Here is a 23,172-nt window from a genome sequence, read left to right as displayed (position 1 = left end):
ACGCAGAGGGAGTGGCATAGTTATATACCTTCATGATGTCTCCTACTGTTGTATTCTGAAATCAAGTAGGGGAATAGACGTCCCCCATTACCTTTCCTGTGTATATCTCTTGGGTGTCACAACCCAGGCACTCAGCCTGAGCGCACAGTGAGATGTCACGTGGGATATTGTTTAAGTACTGAACTGTTCCTTTTTGATCCTGGGTTCAACAAACCATTTATTAAAGAATTTCTCCATCATTTATTAATCTTAGAACTCTCTCTATAAAAGGCTTCCTGTAAGAAGCACAATCAAGATTTTTTGTCCTTTTAATACCAGTCTTGAGAAACCCTCATCACTTGCATCATAAGGTAAGGAAAACCACAGCAGAAAGTGTGATCTTTGCATAGATGCCCATGGATAGCCCACATGCCATAAATTAAATACAATGATGTCTACTGGAAACACAATGGTACTTAATCATATCCAGTATCATTAATGCAAAGTACATTTCATAAGCAGCTCTCAAAAAGAAAACAAAAACCCAATTAAATTCCAGAGGAGACAATTGGGGTAAAGCAATACAAAAGGGTTCTGAATGAACACAAAAACCCCTTTGAAAACAGATTGTATGGAAGTCCAGTATGTATTTTTCTAGGCTTTTAAAAACCTTTAGCTAACTTTCAGATATTATTCTCTAGGGGACAGCACACCAGCAGGTGTCAATAAAGAGAAAATTGATGAAAGACTGCTTTGGTATTAATGACAGGATAAAAGCCCTACCATGGGCAATAGGCTTCAGGAGGTCTGTTGGTCGCATGACACATTCTTTCTGTCAGCAACAACCAAATATTCACAGAACTATTAGCTGTATGGTGGACCCAGGCTAGCCTCTAGCCACCTTTTTAATCTGTTAACTGATATAACTGATTCAATAAGAAGATGTACTTAATGCACATACCAGCTGAAAAACTGTAAACATTATTACAGAATGTTTTTTAAATGGACCAATTTTACACAGAATCAATTGCATGATTTTCATCATTTTAATATTGTGCCTTCAGAGAAAATTCAGCTTCGAACAGGCAGAGAAAAGAAGCAATAGTATACATTACCACTACTGTTTCATGGAACAGAAAGGTCTTTAAACAGTAGTATGCTTATGAGATAAGAGATCCTTAACCACATTTTGGGCTGCTGATTCTTCCATCATTAAGAAGAAAAGGGTAGGGGGGAAAAGACATGCAAAGACCAGAAGAAAGCATCTTTCTCCACCTCCATTTTGGCAGTTGATGGGTGCACACTCCTAAATAAATAAATAATTGGGGTTTTTTTTGGATGCCAGTATTTAGGCCTATTATCACAAAATTTAGAAGTAAAAAAAAGAAAAAAATCAAAGTAGACACACCTTTTTTCCAACTCCTTCTAATAGACTGAGATTCAGCAGAACAACTCTGAAGGTGAATTGACTTTAATCTATTTACCCATTTATTAATACCACTGCCTTTTCTCAGGTTTTACCAAAAGTTACAGAATCTCTTATAATAAAGTAAAATAATCCAACTAAAAAATAATTATTTCATAATTGCATAAAAATAGTTTATTGACCAGCTTATTACTCCACAATTAGAGAGTGTTGCCTCACAAGGGGGAAAATTGTCATTTTTATTATGCCACCAAATTTGAGACATGTCTATTGATTTAACTGAAATGAGTGGTCATACAGAGCAAAATGTAGTGTTGAATTTACAGCTGGGTCATCACTTATTCTTTCAGTTGTTTTTTGATGCGACATTTGTTTCCTGGAACGGTTTGTATCTCCCACAGTGAATGCTAGCTCATGCCAAAGTGATATCCTCATTTATCATTATGAACAAAAACATAACTGTAATAATACAGAGAATATTTGAAATATTTTTTAAAAATGCTAGAGTTCATATATTTCCAATTATTTAAGTCACTGAGAAACGTTTTATTGACTTCAGCAAGTGTTAATGTCTCTCTTTCTGTGCAAGGATGTAGTATTTAAGGACATTATTTCACTGAACCTAAAGATTTTCTTTTTTTCCATTAATTCAGTCACATAGTTTATTTACTGATATTTTGTCCTCCACAATATTTAAGGAAGATTATTTGTAATCTGAGGTGATCATAATTTCACAATCATTAATCTTTGCACAAATTAATTTTAAAAAAAAAAAGATTTGCACAGAAGTTGACAGTAAAGTATAGCTTTGCTCACTTAAGTGAAAATAGGAATATATACACCTGAATAATTTCTATCTTGCAATGAAAGCAAGTCTTTTGAAAATGAAGACTTATTTTCTTAACATATTTATCTACAATTCAGAACCAGATCAGTCACCTATAAAAATGTTTTGTGGTCAGTGCAACTTGTCCAGATTTAGAACAGTGGGAAAATTAGCTTTTAAAAAAAATAAATGTTTAAAGACCTAAGACATAGATAAGTTCAAAAACCTATAATGTCTGTGTATATGTTTCATGTGGTCATTGAAACACCCAGAAAGTATCTCTGATTATCTCTCAAGAAATAAGATTTTCAGACTATGAAAGTGACTGGTCATAAACCAAAACTTTTTTGCAACCTTAATTATACAAGGTAGGATGTATGGTTGGCAGTTATAAAACCATCTTTGCTACAGCTAGGCAAAATTCACCTGTAATACATCTTGTTTGCTGAGTCTTTACAGGACCTTAAAGTTGCTCTGAGCTACAGCATGAATCACGTTCAGTATAACTGCAATTACAGGTGAATTCGGCAAGTGGTCCAAGTCCCCTTATTTGTCTTTCTAAACACAAAGTACACATGCAATATGCATTCCAGTCCTCATGTTCTTTTAATTAATAAAATATAAGACTGTTTCTAGGCCTGTGAAAGTCTTTAAAGACATTTCCTTTTTTGCAGATTTTTTCCATAGAAATAAGACATTTATGTACAAAGTTTTGCAAACCCTCTGCCTCCTCAGAAAAACATCACTCTGCCAGTCAAAAAAACCAACTCAAAGCCCCACCTACCATACACAGAACTCTGAAGAGTTCTTCTAATTGGCAACTCACATATTAAACATATTCCCTGTTTCTTCCATGTTTTCTGTTGTCAATCTTACGTGGTTGAGCTAGCAAACTCTAAAAGGAAAATCTGAAGATATTTGCCGCTAACACTGCCATCAACTTAGTCCAACAAACAGAAAAGCACCAAAATGAAGAACAAAACAAACCAAAAAAATTTCAAACAACTTTCCTCCCTCCCCCCAGTTTGATGACTTGGTTTCTAAGGAAAACCTAGAGGTGATTGCATGAGTTTAGCCAGGAACTGGTGAGTCTATGAACTATTTCGTTGCTAATGCATATATTCTCTCACCCTTCCAGGATATCCCAAACGACAGTCTGCTCCTCTCCATTTGCTCAAGAATCAGAGTTTGCTTCTCTTTTTCGTACTTTCACTCCACATGTACCAGAAAAGAAACTTTCCTCCTTACCTCCAGAACATACCCTGTGCCTCTCTGAGAGCTGCTGGAATGGAACTGCTGCTCACATTTAACACTTGGTAAAAAAGCTAAAGAAATGGACATAAAGATTCATACATCTCTAAAGGTTCAACTTATTTGCTTGCATAAGCAGGTAGAAAGGGGAAAGGGAGAGAATCTGTGTGCTCACATTATTCTGCAGGAACACAGAGTAGAAAGGCAGCTCTATTTTTGTCCCCTACGTGTTTACATTCTTATGCACTGACCAGGAGGAAAGCAGTTTCTCTTACTGATGACAGAAGAGACGCCGACCCTTCCTACTTTGACGGTCAGCCAGGAGCAAAGTCGTCCTAGAGAAGATGTAGCTGAATCATTGCAGAATAAATGCTTCCCCAATACGTTCTTCCTTTGGGCAGTGGGAAAGTTGGGGTAAAACTGTGTTTCTATCCCCCCTCCTCCATCGACAGAAACGCATATGCATCCTGAAACAATTTTATCTGCTTTGAATACAGTACATCTAGGTGACTGTATGTCCCTCCTCTCGATATCCTGCCTCCTGACAGGTGTAAGGAGCTTTAAAATGAAAAGTTATGCCCTGAATATTCACTTCTGTAGCTTGAGCAATCACAAAGTGGCTGAGACAGTAATTAAGCATAATAAATCAAAGCACACATTGCGGAATTTCTTAGAAGAGGAGCCCATCTCTGCCCCCAACAGACAATTTTTACATAAAAATCTGGAATGCAAAATGTTTGGCACATGGTATTTCACTTCTGGCACACCAAAAAGAACAACCCCTCCCTCTAACAAATGATGCAAAATCAAAATAAATCTGTTTTATTGGAAATTCGTATAGACCTAAGGATTAATAAGAAGCCAGAAAAAGCTAGCCAGTTAAACCGTAACACTGCAGCTTAGTTTAATCCATGGTGGGAAAGGGTGTAGTCCGGCTTTTAATTCACATTAATACTAGCGTAAAAGCATCTTTGCCAACGGGTAGGACAACCTGGCAAGGAGGCCTTCAAACTAGGAACAATACGGGGAGAGAGCAATGACCAACAAACAAGTGAGGAAGCGGTGAGGTGGACTGACAACTGGCTTAACTGCTGGGCTTAGGGGGTTGTGACACGCCGCATGAAGTCCAGCTGGAAGCCACTTAATAGCATTATGATTGGAGGATTGATGCTATGGCAAATACAGTTTTTCTTCTTCAATTATGACCTAGAAAATGGGAAAAAATGCACTCTTGGAAGGTTTGCGGATGATACAATCTGGGAGCGAGAAGTTGTTACATCAGATGTTTGTGCTGCAAGAAGGTTCAGAGGGACCTTAACAGGCTGGAGAAATGAGCCAAAAGGAACCTCATTGAGTTCAACAGAGGAAGCTGCAAAGTCCTGCATCTGGGAGGAATAAATCTCTGCACTAGGACAGCCTGGGGGCCAACCAGCTGGCAAGCAGATTGCCAGGCAAGGACCCGAAGGTCCTGGTAGACACAAAATTTAACACGAGCCAGCAATACGCTGTTGCAGCAAAGAAAGCCAACAGCATTGCGGTCTGCGTTGGGAAGAGTGCTGCCAGCAGGTTCATGGAGATTATCCTTCCCCTCTGCTACACTGGTGAGGCAAATCTGCAGTGCTGAGTCAAAGTCTGGGCTCCTCAATACAAGAGAAACATGGACATACTAGAGCAAATCCAGTAAAGGGCCAGAAAGATGATAAGGTGTTTGAAGCATCCGACATAGGAGGAAAGGCTGAAAGAGCTGGGACTGTTCAGGCTGGAGCAGAGAAGCATTGGAGGGGTAAAGAAGACAAAGCCAGAATCTTCTCTGTGGTGCCCAGTGAAAGGACAGGAAGCAATAGGCACAACAATTATATACATGAAATTCTGATTAATTATAAGAAAAAACATTTTTACTTTGTAAGCAGTCAAACACTGAAACAGGCTGCCTGGAGAAGTTGGGGAGTCTCCATCTTTCATGATATTCCTCACACATTTGGACACTGTCCCGGGCAATGTGTTCTAGCTGACCCTGTTTTGAGTAGGGGGCACTAGAGTAGACAATCTCCAGAGATGCCTTCCCACCTCAACTATCATGTGATTCTGTGGTTACTATCTATTGTACACATTTTTGTAATAATGCTGGAATAAAGTTGAGAAAATCTGTCCTAAGATAATTGTTTTCAAGCAAAGTGCTAAAAATCTTCTCAAAGAAAAAAGCGACAGATAGATTAACAATGAAGGCTAAAGGAAACTTTTTGGAATGAGTCAAATTCAACAGAGGAATTTTAGCAGTGACTACAACAGTAAAACTCTACATCTATATCACCCAAATTATTATGTATTTACATACAGATTAGAGATCTAAAATTAGTCACAGACTAATTTAATTTCTTAATTCCCTACCTGGATTCTTTTAATCTCACTGACTTCCAGCACATGTCCAAGCATGTTATGGAAAGTTCATACAAAGAAATACAAAACCAGTGACCCAGCCATACCTTATTGGAGTAAAGATTTAGAGTCTGATATTTTCACTTTAATCAGTTTTCCCCCAAAAGGACAATGGAACTCTTAACTAGACTACCAAACTGTAGCTCATTGTAAGCTAGGATGCTAAAATAAATCTCCCATAGAACTGTGTAAGAAGCAGTTTCTGAAGGAATCATTGTGTTTATAAAAAATCCTTTTCCTGTACATTGGAAAGGAAAGACCATCAATTTGATTAAAGAGCCCAAGTTTAGGAAGAAAAGCTGTTGAGTTGCTTTTCACAACAGTAAATGATTATAGGTATTATTAAGCAGATGGAAAGCAAAGTGTATTTCTACAACAAACTTGCAGGTAGGGGAAATGTACTGTTGAAATCAAATTACCAATATTAAAAGTTGAGGCCTCTAAGAACATTACAATTAAAGAGGCGTGTGGGGCTGGCAGAGGAGGATGGTAAATTAACTTAAAAAAACCCAAACCAAACAATAGAAGCCATATGAGAGTTGCTGACTGTCACAGCTCTTCTTAAAGACTGCCAAACTTCTCAGGCATGTGTTTTTGCCTTTTTCTTTTATGAAAGTCTTAGGACAAAGTCTACTTCTCCCATTGGCTGATAGGGCTGATTTCACTGGAAACTTTTATACAGAAGGAGAACAGAAAAAAATCTGTTAATTTTCTGTTCAGAATGAGACATTCAAAAGAAAAGGTCACAGACGACATCTGACATTTGGGCTGGGTAAAGGGAAATCAGGCAAAAAAGTGGACTTTTGCAAGGCACACTGGCACAAAGGAGCAAGTGAAGTTGTGTGAACAGATGAAATAAAACAGATAAGAGAAGGTCTGGAAAAAATCGAAGAGGGTATCAACTCCTGAGGTCCGCAAAAGTAAAAAGACAATGCACAAGAAAAGAGAGGACATAAAGCCAGGACATAAAGTTCAAGAAGATGTCATTGTGAAAGTACAAGGATAATATGATTTTACAGAAGAAACAGGTGATATCAAAGGTAGGAAAGACATGAGGAAGAATGAGTTTGGAGAAGACTGTTGGAGGCACAAGCAGTGAGAGTGTATTGCCACAGAGTCTTGGTGGAATGCCAGTGGGTCCAGGGCAGACTTAGAAGGAAAGGAACATGAAGGAATTTTCTTAGATAAGCTTTCTGAGGAGTTTAGAAATTAAAGGGAAATGGAATGTGACTATTAATGTTCCATACAAATTACCGAAGTCTGTTGTGGGCAGAACAGAGAAGAGATAGACTGAAACAAAAACATTAATACAGCAGCCTTGCATGGGCAGAAGAGTTTCACACAGAGCATGTTTGTGTCTAAGTTCTGCTTCCCATACACAATCTAACCACAAGAGATATGCCAAAAAGGAATAGAAAACTGCACATAATAGCAATTATCTTATAGCAAGAGCTGGCTTTCAACTCCCAAGTTTATAAGTTATCCAATTTTTGAAAGGACAAATTCCGTTACCTTTGAAAAAGTAAAATTATCTTTTTAGCAATATTAACTGTGAAAATAGTATCTGGCAATGCTTATCAATCACTTTGTAATGGATGTTAATCACTGAACATTAAAAAAGATCTTTAATACCTTTAAACAAAACACAAACTCAATTTTCTATTAATACAAGGTATATCCTATATGCCTGATAGTGGGTTTGGACTAAGTAAAGAAGAAGCAATTACTTCTAGAAGTTAAACATTCTGAAATTTCAGTTACTGAATCAGTTGCCTAGATTGCACTGGGAATTCTTTTCTGACAATGATGAGATGATGTTCACCACTAGAGGACTAGTGAATCACTCTGCATACGAAGAATTTGAATGTTATTCAAAGAGCTAACATACCATTACATTTATTTTTATATAGCTAGGTAGATTTACATAAATTTAAAATGCTGTTTGTAAATATTTTGAATACATGGTTAAATCCTCTTTCTTATGTCACTATATTATATAAAATATATTATTTGGCAAAGGCCCACACTAAGTACTACTTTCTGTTGCCATGACGCAAACAAGTATCACCATAGCATAAAATGATTGCCATGGTTTCAAAATGAGTATAAAGAGAAGGAAAAAACAAGTTTCAGGATTGTGCTCTGAAAAGTACATCGCACAGGAGAGCCAAATGTCAATATCCATAAGGTTACAGCAACTGAATGGGCATTTGTTGATGTAATGTAGCTCCGCATAAGTGCATTCCTCTGTCAGTACACAGTAGGAGGAGTATTAATTTTTAAATGTGCAACAACAAATGTGGATTAAAATCTGCTTAGATTTACAATTTAACATGAACCCACATCAAAAGCTGAAATCCTTCCCAAAATAAGCATAAAGCTATAAAATGTTTATCAGATAAACAATAGCTGTCATTTTACAAATAATCAGTGATATACCTATTTCAAGTCATCAGTGGCATACTAAATGTGATTTCTCACTGAGCATATCCTGAACATTTGCATCTCTCATAAGGTAAATCATTAGCCTTTAGAGCACAGATGTTCTGACAATCTCTCATCTACATGGCTCCACATATCATATTTTAATAAACTACTTTCTAAAACTTTCATGAATGTAAGGCTTTCTAAGGTTTAAGCAGAAACTAGATAAAATACATTTTATATTTTAATTATTTTACTTCGAGTTGAAGTGACTGGTTGAAATTGGATATAAGGAAAACCACAAAAATGTATTTGTGTACTGCTTCAAAGCCTTTCTTCAGTCTTCCAGCTCAGAAATTCTCAAATATGTTCTGTGCAAAAAGTGAAGGGTGCAAAATTACCCCCTTCCATTATTCAGGGCTTGAAAAGTAAGACAAAGGTGAAATTATTTGTCCAAATGTACAGAAGAGGCAGACATTGAAAGCATAATCATTGATTAAAGAATATTCAGCAGCACTAGGAAGCATAATATTTTCTGTTTTAAAGTACTAAAATGTTGTAAAAGAATGCTGAATTACACTTCTTTGTAACTGAAATATAACTATTTTATCTAAAAGCTAGTATTTAAAATCAGAAAAAGTTAAATACTAATTGTTCCCCTACTTCAAAAACCCGTAAGGAGAAAAGGAGTCCTAAGGCCATATCTACGTAGTTTCTGAGATATGCAGAAATCAAATGTCTATCACAGGGTGGAAAATTAAAATAAATCCCAGAGTAGTACCAGATTGGAAAATTCAACAGTAATGAAATTTTACAGAATTCACTTGCCTTCTACAGATTAACTTTTTCTAGACAGTTCCTTTGACACTGAAAAATTTCAAACCTAACATATTGGTTTAGTATAGCTGTACAAAATGTAAACCTGGAATAAGTTCACTGCTTCTGATACACAACACAGGTCAATGCTGACCGCATAACCTCCATGCCCCTACACTGTCTTTGCTTTGTGTTAGCAGAGTTTAGCAAAACTTGACTACACTAGACAGTCAAAATCATTTTATGGTGGCTGTGAATCATTAACATAACACAATCTTTTTCCAAAATAATGAGAGAATCCTTGCATTGTTTCCTTTCAGAAGCAAATAAATGTGAGAAGGTATTTCTTATAATATTGGATATTCCTAAAGACATAATAAATTTGATCATTTCATATAATGTAATGAAAATAAGATGACACAAGAATAGTCATGCTTCTCAATAGGCAAAATAATTTCTAAAGACGTATATTCTGCTTACAGAAAAACAGGAAAAAATGCATTCATTCATCTCAGCCATGTTGAAATCAGGTTCACATAAGGAATGCTTGAAACAGTCTAGCTTTTCCAAAATGCACCTCTGAAAATCCAGAAAGTAAACGAATTAAGTCATGGTACATTAAAACAAATTTAATTTTGAGGACAAAGTTCTCTGTCATCTGGATTCCATGTTTAGAGAATTTGGACCAATATGTAAATAAAAAAAATTACAAATAAGAACTTCAACAGATTATTTGTCCTTCCACATCCTATATTAATTTCTCCTTTGGAAAGCTAGGAAGTCTGTATTGAAAAGTGTACATGAGAGAGAGAGAATTTATGTAGGTGCAACTCTCAAAAACTTATCAGTGCTGGTTCTTATTAATGTTATTGCAATTCACACAAACCTTCCTTTTTGTCTTCTGCAGCAATCTTCGCTTTTGTGTCTGTTATATCTTTGAAAGAGGCGAGAAAGAGTACTACATCTCCTTTTTCATTCTTTATAGGAACAATATCCAGTAGGCACCAGAATGAAGACCCTGCAAGGATAAAGAATGAATTTAATTCAAACAGCTGTCTATTAGCAGAGAGAGGGAGAAAAAAAAAAAGTGAACTACTAAATCTACAACTAATGTAATTCTGAAAAAAAAAATAAAAAAATCTTATTTAGGAGGTCAGTAGTCAGGGAATCACAGATGTTCAGCTCATGTAAATCTCTTTGCATCATTGGTTGAAGCTCAGTAATACTGCTTTCTCTAGAAGCAAGGCATTAATTTAAATGCAAAATTTGTCTATAGGGATCATTAATAGAGTTTAATGAAGCTGCTCACTCCTCTGAAACCATGCTTTCCTTTGAACTCTCAACTGATGTTGCTTATTTTACTGGAATAGCTTTTACTTTGTTAACTTGACATCTGAAGCTTCCATGTTTACTATAGAATCATTCTAACTTAATCATCTGACTTGATACTCATTAAAACCTCTTGACAGAAGACCTGATAGTCAGAGCGTCATTCCACTAATTCAAAGATATTTAAACTAATCAGACATCAGACTTAGAATAGAAATAGAATTAACTCTTTGCATCTTACACATGGTGAGATTTATAATACCACACATCATCTGTGAAATTAATATCAGCTGTGTTACTTAACTGTCTATAATGTTCACCTTGCTAAGACTTAAGTTTGGCAATATTTTTAATTCATGTGAACCTTTCTCTCCCACTCCTGCTACATAATTATACTGCTTAAAATAAATTGTTATTGTTGTCACTGATTGCATCATATGCCCTCTGTGCAAGATATGTTGTTCAATTCCGATGACATCATTCATAAGTTTGCCATTAATGCAGACCGTTTTTAAAAAGGGTAAAAAAGAAGACCTGGGGAACTACAGGCCAATCAGTCTCACCTCTGTGCCTGGCAAGATCATGGAGCAGATCCTCCTGGAAACTATGCTAAGGCACATGGAAAATAAGGATGTGGTTGGTGGCGGCCAACATGGCTTCACTAACAGCAAATCATGCCTGACATATTTGGTGGCCTTCTACGACAGCGTTACAGCGTTGGTGGATAAGAGGAGAGCAACAGATGTCATCTACTTAGACTTTTGCAAAGAATTTGACGCTGTCCCACACAGCATCCTTGTCTCTAAATTGGAGAGACATGGATTTGATGGATGGACCACTCGATGGATAAGGAACTGGCTGGATGGCTGCACTCAAAGTGCTGTGGTCAATGGCTTGATGGCCAAGTGGAAACCAATGATGAGTGGCATTCCTCAGGGGTCAGTACTGGGACCAGTGCTGTTTAACATCTTTGTTGGCGACATGGACAGTGGGATTAAGTGCACCCTCAGCAAGTTTGCCGATGACACCAAACTGTGTGGCACAGTTGACACACTGGAGGGAAGGGATGCCATCCAGAGGGACCTGGACAGGCTGGAGAGGTGGGCCTGTGCAAACCTCATGAAGTTCAACAAGGCCAAATGCAAGGTCCTGTACTTGGGTCAGGGCAATCCCAAGCACAAATAAAGGCTAAGCAGAGAATGGACTGAGAACAGTGCTGAGGAGAAGGACTTGCAGGTGTTGGTGGATGAGAAGCTCAACATGAGCCAGCAATGTGCGTTCACAGCCCGGAAAGCTAAGCGCATCCTGGGCTGCATCAAGAGAAGCATGGCCAGCAGGTCGAGGGAGGTGATTCTACCCCTCTACTCTGCTCTCATGAGACTCCACCTGGAGTACTGTGTCCAATTTTGGAATCCTCAGCACAAGAAGGACATGGACCTGTTGAAGCAGGTCCAGAGGAGGACCATGAAGATGATCAAAGGGCTGGAACGCCTATCCTGTGAAGACAAGCTGAGAAAGTTGGGGGTGTTCAGCCTGGAGAACAGAAGGCTCTGGGGGAGACCTTATAGCAGCCTTCCAGTATCTGAAGGGTGCCTACGAGAAAGCTGGAGAGGGACTTTTTACAAGGACATGTAGTGATAGGACAAGGGGTAATGACTTAAACTAGAAGAGGGTAGATTTAGATTAGATACCAGGAAGAAATTTTTCACTTTAAGGTTGTAAGGCACAGGCACAGCTTGCCCAGAGAAGTCACAGATGCCTCAGCCCTGGAGGTGTTCAAGGCCAGGCTGGATGGGGCTTTGAGCAACCTGGTCTAGTGGGAGGTGTCCCCGCCCGTAGCAGGGGGCTTGGAACTTTAAGGGATCTTTAAGGTCTCTTCCAACTTAAACCATTCTATGATTCTATAATATGTGCTTGCACTCTGTCAAGAACAGTAGTGTGCTATCATTCACTATTGGGGAGCGTTTCTGGAAAAAATATACTGATCCAATGCAATCCATTACATAGCTTTTACTGAAAGCCAGCATCATATAATTCTATAAGCCAAAAGAAGAACTTTCTACTCATCAAAAAAGTAGTGCCCTCTTTTGTTACAATTCTTTTGAGCGCACTCATCTGTGAGACAGAATTTCCTTCCCTGCTTCAGATGGTGCATACAAAGGTCTTCTGTATTGTCAAGAGTCGTCTATCAAAGAAATTTCTTTTCGAGGTTCATTTATATACAGATTCTCTTTATTGCTCCAAGCCACCACTCTTGGAGAAAGCCTAATCTTTCTCGTGCATTACGAACTGAAGGTTCAAAATATATTTTAATATCCTCAAGGCTTACATAAGCACATCACAGGAAAGCAGAAAAGAGACCAAATGAAGCATAATCTTATCACAAAGCAATTTGTTTATAGTCCACCTTTTATATATACATAAAAAAGAGTGCTTTATGGTCACTTTCTCAACCACCCTTTCTACCTTTCCTCGCTCCAAGAGCTAGAAGCCTGTCCCCAGACTGAAATCAAAACAAAGGTCAACAGACCAAAGGATTTAAAAGAGAGATTTTACACAAACCCTTCCCATCAGTATGCCAATAGCCTTCAGAGACAGGCATTCTTTTCACCAGAAAATAAGGCCTGCTTAAAACAAGGAACACATTCAGACTATTAGCCCTATTGTTGAGCTATGTGTGCTTAATGTGCAAAAATATTCAATCTTCAGTCATGCCCACCTCAGACAATGCTCAATGAAATAGTCAGAATAGAAATCTTTGGTGGATATTTGGGTATTGCAGAGGTATCATAATATAGAAATGGAATGGGATTATTGACAACTAGTTTATTTAATTCTTTAATAAAATAATTACATTCTGCATCCATCTCCTCAAAATTTTGAGCTTTTCTGCAGTAATTATCTTCTTAGCCACACATGTTCCTATGAGTTACTTAGAACCAGTGACACTGATGCAAACTATGTTCTGCTTTTGCTGTAGCCAGCCTGGAAGCAGTTTTGCCCAGACAGTCAAGCTTAACTCTTCCCTTTTTTTTGCCATGTGTTAACCATCAGAGGTTATATCCACTTCCAGACCTTCACTTCCTCAGGACTTGCTTGCCACACCACCCTCCAAGACAGACACCAAGGCAGCTTGTATTGCCCCTTCCATCACTCAAGGGCAGGTAATGAATGAACAAATTCCTGTGATTCACCTCCACCTCTCTGTGGTGAGAGGAAGAGGGATTAAGATGCAGAGCTCTTTCACAAAGCTCCGCATCTGCTCATAACACACCAGACTAGCCAAACGAAATGTTTTGTAGCCTACAAAACCAAGTACCTGAAGAAAAAATGAAAAGTGTAAATGTTTGGCATATTAGATATACGAGTCTTGTGGCACAAAACAATCACCTTTCAAGCAATAATTATCATTATATGTGCATAAGAGACATCATAAATCTGGCACATTTCTTTACATTTCAGCACTTGACTTAGTAAACTAAATGTTCTTTTAAGTAGATGTGAATGAAGCCTTAAAAAAAAAAACCAACCCTAAAACACTCCATTTTATTTCCAGGGGTTTGTTAGGTAAAAGAAAAAGATAAAAATATTTTCTTATATATAACTGTAATAAACTTGTCAATAAGGGTGATGCTAAATCTTCAGCGTTACAACACAGTCTTATTTAGGGAGTTAGTAATTGTTAGCAAAGTAAAGCTGCTGCTGGATACATGATACTGCCAGTGAAGTTTTAGCCTGATTGTTTCCACTTCTCCAGTACAGAAAGTGTGGAACCCAAGACTGACAGATCAGGATGCCAAAGATTTTGCCTGGGGAAACCAAACTGGTTCTTTCATTAGCTTATCCAAAGATTTCAGTCGTCACTGATAACATTTGGTTTTGAATGTTCTGGGGTTTTGACAAGGTGTCAACATTTTGTTGAGGAGAGCAAAGTGCAATGCTTTAAAAAAAATGCAATTGAACTAAAGAGAAAGGGAATGGAGCTGGAAGAAAAAGTATAGCTATAATTAGAGTACTTTCTCTCTTGTAAATATCACATCTTTGACAATGATCAATTAACACAGCTAATGCCAGGTTTTGCTGCTTTAAGCAAATAAGCACCATAAGCACCTCATTCTTCTCCATCATCTCTGTGGAAATCACATGTATGTATTAAAAAAAATGTATCCATTTTCTTGAATTCTGCTACTGTAGATGACAGCCTGTGTGTTATATCCTAGTGACAGTCTTTGGTCTGATGATATTGCAAGAAAACTAACAAGAACACACATGGACTGTCAGGTAACTGGCTTATATGGACACTGCTGGTTGTGCTAACTGTAGTAGTTAACGAAGGCTCAAGAGCTTGTTTACCCACATTCTGTATGGTGAAAAGATCATGCTTGTATCTTGCAAGTAATTCTCCCTACAAGTTTTAACAGTCAACGTAAATCCATTCCAGAATGTCTTAAACCAGAATACAGTAGAAGAGGAAAGGTGATAGATAAGATACCTTAGTAACAAAGTAAAAATTGCACTTCAGTATGAATAAGTAAGTATTAATCCTGTGGAACTGATTTAGAAATTTTCATTGAAAGTATCCCTGTATCCCTCTGTATAAGCTATGGAGAACCATGTGAAATTATTCAAATCTACCACACCTCATCAGAGAATGTGCACATCCCCCCTCCATGTGTTTCTACCCTCTTTTCCATGCCCTTGTGCTCTGCTCCCTCTAATTCCAGGTAACTCAGTGACCCATTTGTCGCGTTGCCCATGAAGTCTAACTTTTTTTGCCATCACTGCCATGATGGAAAGAAGGAAAGGATGTTCTAAGAGGAGACACTTTTCAGCACAGCAACCTCCTATCCTTGCCTCTCCTGCAAACTGCCAGGGTTAAGCAGAGAGAGGCTTAACTCACCACCTCAAAGTCTCCATTTATTACGACGTGGATACAGACTGCCTCGGATACGGCAGCTCCTAGTTTGAGTGTGTGACTTTTCCAACCTCAGTGTTCTTTACACATTTTTGTATGCAACAGCTCATACAGTCTGCAGTGCATATTTATATGCAAACTAATTTATGGACTCCACCACATCTACGTTTCAGCTTTGTTTACTCAGCTTTCCTGCCTCTCTCTTTATAACTCGACTATCTTTCCTACTTAATGAAACTCCATTTCAAAATCCTCTGGTTACATTTGAGTTTTCATTGAGCAAAAGCAGAGAAGCTAAGCAATGCCTGTTAAAACCATGTGACATTCATTATCCTTATGTGTACTACTTACTTTTTGTCCACTCTAATTTCCTTTTCCTATCTCCATCCAGATTAGTAAAGAAAACTGCATTTAAGGAGATAAGTACTTCCCTGATGTAATACATTTACCAGGTTACAGTTATAACAATTAGCAAAATACACAGGATTATCTAAAAATTCAGTCGAGTCAATGAAATGGATTCTGTTTAAATGCAAAAGGCTTCAGGGCAGATTCATTAATATTAGCAGCCTGCAACTTACTTTGCCTCCACTGCCAAAGATCATTACTCTGTCATGGTCATAATATTACAAGGCATTCAGCATTTGTCAGCTGACTCCTGGGAAAGCACTAATTGAGACAGTCTATTTATACAATTAAATATCCAGTATCTGTAGTTAAAGTGGAAAAAAAAACCCAACAAACAACAAAAAACAAAATAAAAATCAAATTCTGTTTCTTTTATATCTTTGTATGGACTCTTTCAGAAATAATCAGGCTCAATCCTTCCTGAGCAGCCTAGTCTTTATGTTCTTCAGCCACATTCTGCTTTTGTTATTGCTTTGAGTTGAGCAATATCAAAATGAGCAAAGTTTGCTTTCCCTTGGTTACTGTATTTTTGAAATCTGTTAGAACTGTGCTTACAACCTATGGTCCTTATTCCTTTTGGATTTTCAGAGCTCCTAATCCATCATGTAGATATAATCACAGCAGTAAATATGATTTCATAGCCTACAGAGGGATGCACTTTTGTCCCTTGGAAAAAAAAGCAAGAAATTTTCTTAAGCCAGGATGATCTCTCATATACATGTATGTATGTATGTGTGCATATATATTTACATATATACACATATATATGAAAACACATGTATTTATAGACTGTTTTTCATTTCTCTCAGTTTCTCCCTATAAGCTACCTAATCCTTTTGAAATTGTCTGATATTTTGACATGAGGAAGAGGTGTAGCCCACATTGATCTAAACACAACCATGTTTGCAAATGGCATTGCTGTGCTTTTAAGCTTCTTATTTTATTCTCTTAAAAAGAAGCTTCAAAGATGACAAAATTTCCTGTAGGCAAGAACACAGCAATGCCAAAACAGACCATTACGCTATACAGAAAATTTTCCACTTTTTCAAATAACAAGTGATAACAATATAAACAAAAAAATATCTTCATGTAAGATATATTCATGACCCTGATTCTGGTGTCTCTGGCAGTGGCAGCCTGGAGAGGGTTGGGAGTCTGCAGAATGGGAGGTCTCCCAGCACTGGGAGAGGTGTTAATCCCAGTCTCACGTTTATTCGTACAGCTTTCAACAGACATTGGAAGAGGGGATTCTGCTGGTTAGTTGTACCCTTACTTTGCAAAGCTCCATTTTAGAAACATCATTTATTTTCCACTTCTTTTTCCACAAAGTTAGGTCAGAGAAGTTTTTTTGCTTAACAAGAATATCAGTACCTCCATGGCTCCTGTCTATTGTTTTAGTTTTACCCGTTAATATTAATCAGCAGTTTTAAGCAAGTTCAAGGATTTTCTGTTGACCCCACGATTCAAGAACTTTAACCTGCACTTGACATGCTGCCCACTGGCACCTTTCTGGAAGGAAAGGCCTAAAGCTGGGACCTGAGAAAGGGTTGAGTCGCGGATCTGGATTGATACCTCCATCCTGTCAGGTTTATGATTTTTATACAGAAGGGTTTTGAAACACACACTGAGGAATTACGTAATGCTGTAGAGAGGATTAATCTTCCCAGTTCACCACTTGAATCCATGTAAGCACATGCTGTAAACAGAGCCTGAGCCTGCCCACTGAAAAGACTTAGAACCCCGCCAATTGGAAAGTAGTAGGTTTTAACCTTTTAATTACTTAACTGCTCTATAAAATCAGACTGCTTTTGCAATTCCCCAGCCAACTCAGTGAGAGGGTTCAATAGACAGTGCTACCATGAGGCTCCTGCTGCTCTTCCAAAAAACGATCAAGCTAAAGCAAGAACTCATTGCAATTGTCAGCACAGGAGGTGACAATTAGTCTGCACCATGATCCAGTACGTGGATTTGGGAATCACGAACAGCATGAGGAAAAGTCAGCAGAAGGGAGGCAGGTAGCCATCTGGAGAAATGGCACTTTGATCTTTCTTTATCCAAAGAACAGCCTAACTGGTCATGCTGCAGCATGGGGATGCAAGTCAGCTTTTAGCTAAAGCTTGATTTAAAACTCTTAAAAATAAAAGGTAGCTGATCAGCAGCCTCAGCGTGGCCATAAAATTGTGAGAAAATTTGAAGAGAAGAGTGACCAGTCTGATGTAGTACAAACATCTCACTGCAAAATAAATACCTACACCTCTTCCTAAAAATGGATTTGTGAAAAGTATCATAATGAAATGTATCTTAAAAAAAAAGTTAAAAATTGTTTTCAGTATTACTAACAGCCATTCATATTAAGTGCAGTCGGAAACCCAGGGTGCCTGTGTGGATCAGAGAAGCTGTAAGCATCTGTAAGCATCTGTAAGCGATGAAGAGCCCATCACTTTGTAACAATGCAGTAAGCAGCAGGAAACTCTCATACGGATTTATTTACTTATCAATGTGCTTCTAGGAGAACAAATCTTTTCACAGTGAATTATGCTTTTAATAAATCATGTTGCTATTGAAAGAAGCTATTAGCCAATGTCACTGCAAGCACCATCAGAACAAAATATCAACGCTGTCAGTTAGTAAGCAGCAGTCTTGTTGAAGTCTCACTAAATTACAGCAAAAGATCTCAGATGTTTTAGATCACATTGCAAGCAGGGGATTTTACTGCTTTTTTTTTTTTTTTTTTAACTTCTAACTGAAGTTCATTCCCTTTTTCATCTCCTCACAGGTTTTCGTTGATCACTTCACCTGAGGCTCTACAGAATTTAAGACAGGACTCTCTGGAGGAGCAGAAGTCTGCCCTGTCTGCCTCTTCTGCTGCAGAAGCTGGGACTCTCTCTAAAACACCTGCACACTTCAAGACTACACTGCAACTATACTGCTTTTGAAGACAAAGACTTCCCCGAGATTAGCCAAACTTCTTAATGACTACTGGGCAGGGAAAAGGAAAGAGAAAAGAGGAAAAGAAAGGGGAAAGGGGAAAAAGAAGGAAAAAGAAGGAAAAAGAAGGAAAAAGAAGGAAAAAGAAGGAAAAAGAAGGAAAAAGAAGGAAAAAGAAGGAAAAAGAAAGAAAAAGAAAGAAAAAGAAAGAAAAGACGATGCTTTTATAAAGATAAAAACTATTATTTATGGCTCATGTAATTGCAATTAGATATTACCATCAGATAAATTTTTCAGTGTTGCTTACTCTTTTTATTCCTCTCCTCTTGTATTTTGTACTATAATTTAGATAATGTGAGCAAACCAACCTCAAAAGCTTTTTGGCTTTCCTATTTTTAGGCCACGTTTTTAAGGCAGAGCAGCAGTGGTGCAGCGGTGGAGCAGCAGTAAGGTCACGTTGCTATGAACCATCCACCCAAGCAGCTTGTCAAGGGACTTCCTCTACATCAGGAACTAGATATCACTAGAAAAGTTGATGTCTCTGTGCAGAATTTTTTTTTCCCCAATTAGAGAATTCTAATAAATGCCTCTTTTCTAACTGCTGGGCTTAATATTTCCCAAAGATATGGTGGATTTCAGGGTGTCAGTTCATATTAAAAAGGTACCATACAACTCCCATGTTTCAAAAAAGCTACAGGATAGTTTCGGCCAACCACTAAAAGTAGGTTTTTAAACTTCTTGTTGGAAAAAAGGGATGACATTTCTGCAAAGTGCAAAATACTTTTTTTTTTTTTAGAGAAGAAAAGCTTTAAGAAAGCCTAGTTTTCTTTCATTTTAAAGGAAAACAATTTTCCTTAAATGTCTTCATAATTAATTAAGTCTTCTATAATTTTAAATAAGATTAAACTCATCATCTATCAAAAGCTTTCTTTGTTTGCTTAATGCAAGTCCTGAATTAACTGCAAATAATATAATGGAGCCTTTGTTATCCTGTAGCCACATTGTTCAACTGCAACCATGGCAGAAGCTATAGATGAGGTCTCATGGCTTGAGGTTTTTTCATTTGCCTGTGGCTGTCATTGCTGCTTCTGTGAGAGCACCTGGATTTCAAATGGCCTTTTGCTTGGTGGTATCCAGTAACACAGTAAGAAGCTCCGACTTTCACTCTTTCTCCACTTGTACTCCACTCATCTGAAAGAATATCTTGGTGTTGTGGTTTGGGCCCTGGTCCTGACCTTCCAGGTACAGATATAGAATTATTAAAACACATATTATCCTACACTGATGAGAAGAACCAACATACCTTGATTTAATCATACTGACTCTTAAAAAAAAAAATAAATTAAGAAAATAAATATATCATGCCTTACTGGTCTTACAGGTTACTTAGCAGATCTTTAGGGGCTAAGACTTACAAGGCATACACCTAAGACAAACCTCAGAAAGTGCTTGAGTCAGTTTACATGTAGAAGATGACAAAGTGTCCCTTAAGTCCCCATGGTCTACCACAGATGAAGTAAACCCTACTTGTAGTCAAGTCCTAAGGCAACTCATAACGGTGCCTTCCAGCAATCTCCACTCAGTCCAGTCCTCCTGTAGCAGGGATTTTTAATTGCTGAGAAATGCCTGTGCAAACAGCCCTGTTGCTAGGGTACACAGACATGAGGGACACTACATTGAAGCCTCTCAAACGTCCATAAGTCACACATGGCCATTGCTTACTACACAGTATTTCCATACAAGTTAAACGTGTACAGAAAGGCCAATTTCCTTTCAATGAAGGAAGGTTGTACAACTACTGCAGGTCTTAAAAGGGTGTGTGTAAGAATGGACCCCTTTTTAAAGACCACTAACTGATTTTTAAGACATAGGAAATAAGTGTGACGGGGTCATAAGAGAACCAAGGTATGACCTTCTCAGCAATTGAAGGTGGAGAGCTTAGACTGGACTAAGTCAGTGATTATAGGGCTTATTGTCGCATCCTCTTACGCTGTAACAGAAAAGAAAAAAAACCCACACTGCTGCTTATTTGTACTTCAGTCTGGAGGATTGTGAAGACCTTTTTTAACTATGTGTACTTGTTATTGATAAATTTCCGCAGTGGTCTGCAGGGAGAAAAAGAAGGGTTTGTCTAAATGTAGGTCCTTAGCAGTGTCCATCTGCTTTTGGATTATTCTAAAAACTATATCCAGGCAGTGAGTTCTTTCCTTACAACTCACTTGAATTCAAAAATGTTACTTTGCATTTCCATTATCATAATTGACAACTTAATTTGCTGCAGATGTTTTGAAGAAAGTGTAGAAATAGTAAGAGAAAAAAATAATTTGAAAAATCAGCTCCTAAACTATACCATTTTAAAACTCTCTGAAGTAGTGAATAATCATAGAATTCCTTGTCTTTTAATAGTTTCCTTTTCCATTTGTCTTCAAAAAAACAATATAGCTCTGACAAATAAAAAGTTAGAAACTGACTGAGGAATCAAAATAAATACTGAAACTATGATGAAAATTGTATTTTGAGTGGGATTTTCAAAAGACATCTCTCTCTGAAGCTGCTGTTGCTGCTGCCACAGTTCTAATAGTGGTCTGTGCTAACACGGCAGAAAATATCCTGAATTAGAAGGTACAGCCAGTTAAAATGCTAAAAGGAGAAGACACATAGAGAAAAGTTCCTATCCACTTCCAGTCACTCCAGGAGGATTGTTTTCTAGTTGGTCGGAGTACAACTGCTGAAGATCATCCTTCCATTAAGATCCAAACCCAAATGTCAAAGACAATGAAATCCTGCATTTTATCCCACAGACAGGTAATCCATCTTACTCTGTCCAACTCCTTGCATACCATTCTTGCTTGCTGCAGTGTCAACTCGGAGCAGCCTGGAACTTTCTTGAAATTACATGTGGGTTGCTGGGGATGTTATAACAATCATTCCTTTAACTAACAATTAGTGAGCCGAAGCACTATGTGAATTCTGATAGCTGAGTAACTGGGAAACGCCCCATATTCAAGCTTACTAAATTCACATTAAAACTATTAAGAGCTTTAAGTCCCAAGCTTGAATAAATACTTGTTTCAAATGAACAATCTAACTTAATGATAAAAACGAAATCAGTTTTTAACTGAGTTTAAATTAAATTCAAAATATCAAAAAATGTGGCAATTAAGAAATCAACCCATATTCAGTTTTGGAAGCTTGATTTTCTTTCTGAAAAGATGAGACACATATGGAACAAAACCCGATTAAAAGTTTCAAGCTTCTACATTTTAGATCAAATTGAGCAGAAGAAACCAAGAATAACTTATTGTGTTCATACATGTGTTTCCCTCATAGCCATTTCCTATCATGATGTTTTACTCATTATTAAGCTTTTAAGAAGTATGCTGAGGGATCTCAGTCTATTCTGCGAGCTCAGAATTATCCCTAAAGCTGAACTAGTATCCCTGAAGTTATCCCTCAAAGCGTTCATTTGGTCTTGTAGCTAGGCCTACGCAGCAAGGCTGTACCTCCGAACAATGGACGAAGGCCAGATACCTCATTTCACTCTGATACCCTAAAGTCCTAGCAGGACACTGAAATGTAACCCTACGACAACTAGACGTTGCTAGTTACTTGTCTCCCACTGGCCTATGTTCCTGGCATTATACTGGGCACTAGCCTAACTGACAGTTATTTTCAGTATCAGGTAAGCCTGAATGTATTCATACAGTCATTTTGGGGCCTTTATTCCCAAAGTTGTTAAGTATTAAAATATTTTTAAAACATTTTTCTGCAACAAAGATATCTGGGTTTTTTTCTTCCTTTTTTTTTTTTTTTCCCTGCCAAGGTTGAATAAGCCTAGCTGCTTCAGAAGTTCAATTTTTCTTCTGGAAAAAAACCCAAACCCAAAACATTTAGCTAAAATGGATAATTTACCAAATTTGGTGCCTGCATTTTGCAGCTCTGTTGAAAAAAATAAGATTACTTTGAAGATAAATTTTGCTTTTATTCAAGGACAGGCTCATGTTATTTTAATACCTATTCATTTCTGGTTCCCAGTGGTACAGAAATACATGAAAATGAAAAATATAATAGGCAGTCTTGGAAATTTATTCATGCTTAGAAAATATCTTGGAATGACTTCCAGTCAAACTATACAAAGGGATGCAAGTAGGATGGATTGTGGGAATTGTTTTATCCTAAACAAGTTCTCTTTGCCTATTTAGCTTACTTCACTGATAAGCAAATTGACCTGCAATCTCTTTCTGCCTGCATTAATGATATCTAGTATAGATTTAAAGCACCCCTTCGTAATGGAAAGGAATCACAATCTATCATTCAGGACCAAGACAGTGAAATGAATACGTTAGCTTTACTTCTTTCATTTACACACATTGAAACCTCTTCTCACCGTGATCACTCATCACTATACAACACTGGAGAAAAACAGCTCTTATC

The 23,172-nt window shown here is 37.6% G+C and overlaps 1 protein-coding gene across 1 annotated transcript in view; it reads right to left on the bottom strand.

Annotated features, from left to right (window-relative positions):
• Window positions 1–23,172, bottom strand: part of KCNH8 (potassium voltage-gated channel, subfamily H (eag-related), member 8) — a 194,017-nt gene that overhangs the window by 105,833 nt on the left and 65,012 nt on the right. Inside the window, exon 3 of the mRNA XM_009888927.1 lies at window positions 10,045–10,176. Within this exon, the coding sequence (XP_009887229.1) occupies window positions 10,045–10,176 (132 nt within the window). The remainder of the gene's footprint in view (window positions 1–10,044; window positions 10,177–23,172) is intronic.

This window comes from Charadrius vociferus, unplaced genomic scaffold (genome assembly GCF_000708025.1).
Source record: "Charadrius vociferus isolate BGI_N301 unplaced genomic scaffold, ASM70802v2 scaffold217, whole genome shotgun sequence".
Classification (NCBI taxonomy): Eukaryota; Metazoa; Chordata; class Aves; order Charadriiformes; family Charadriidae; genus Charadrius; species Charadrius vociferus.
This window is presented reverse-complemented; position numbering and strand designations above follow the sequence as displayed.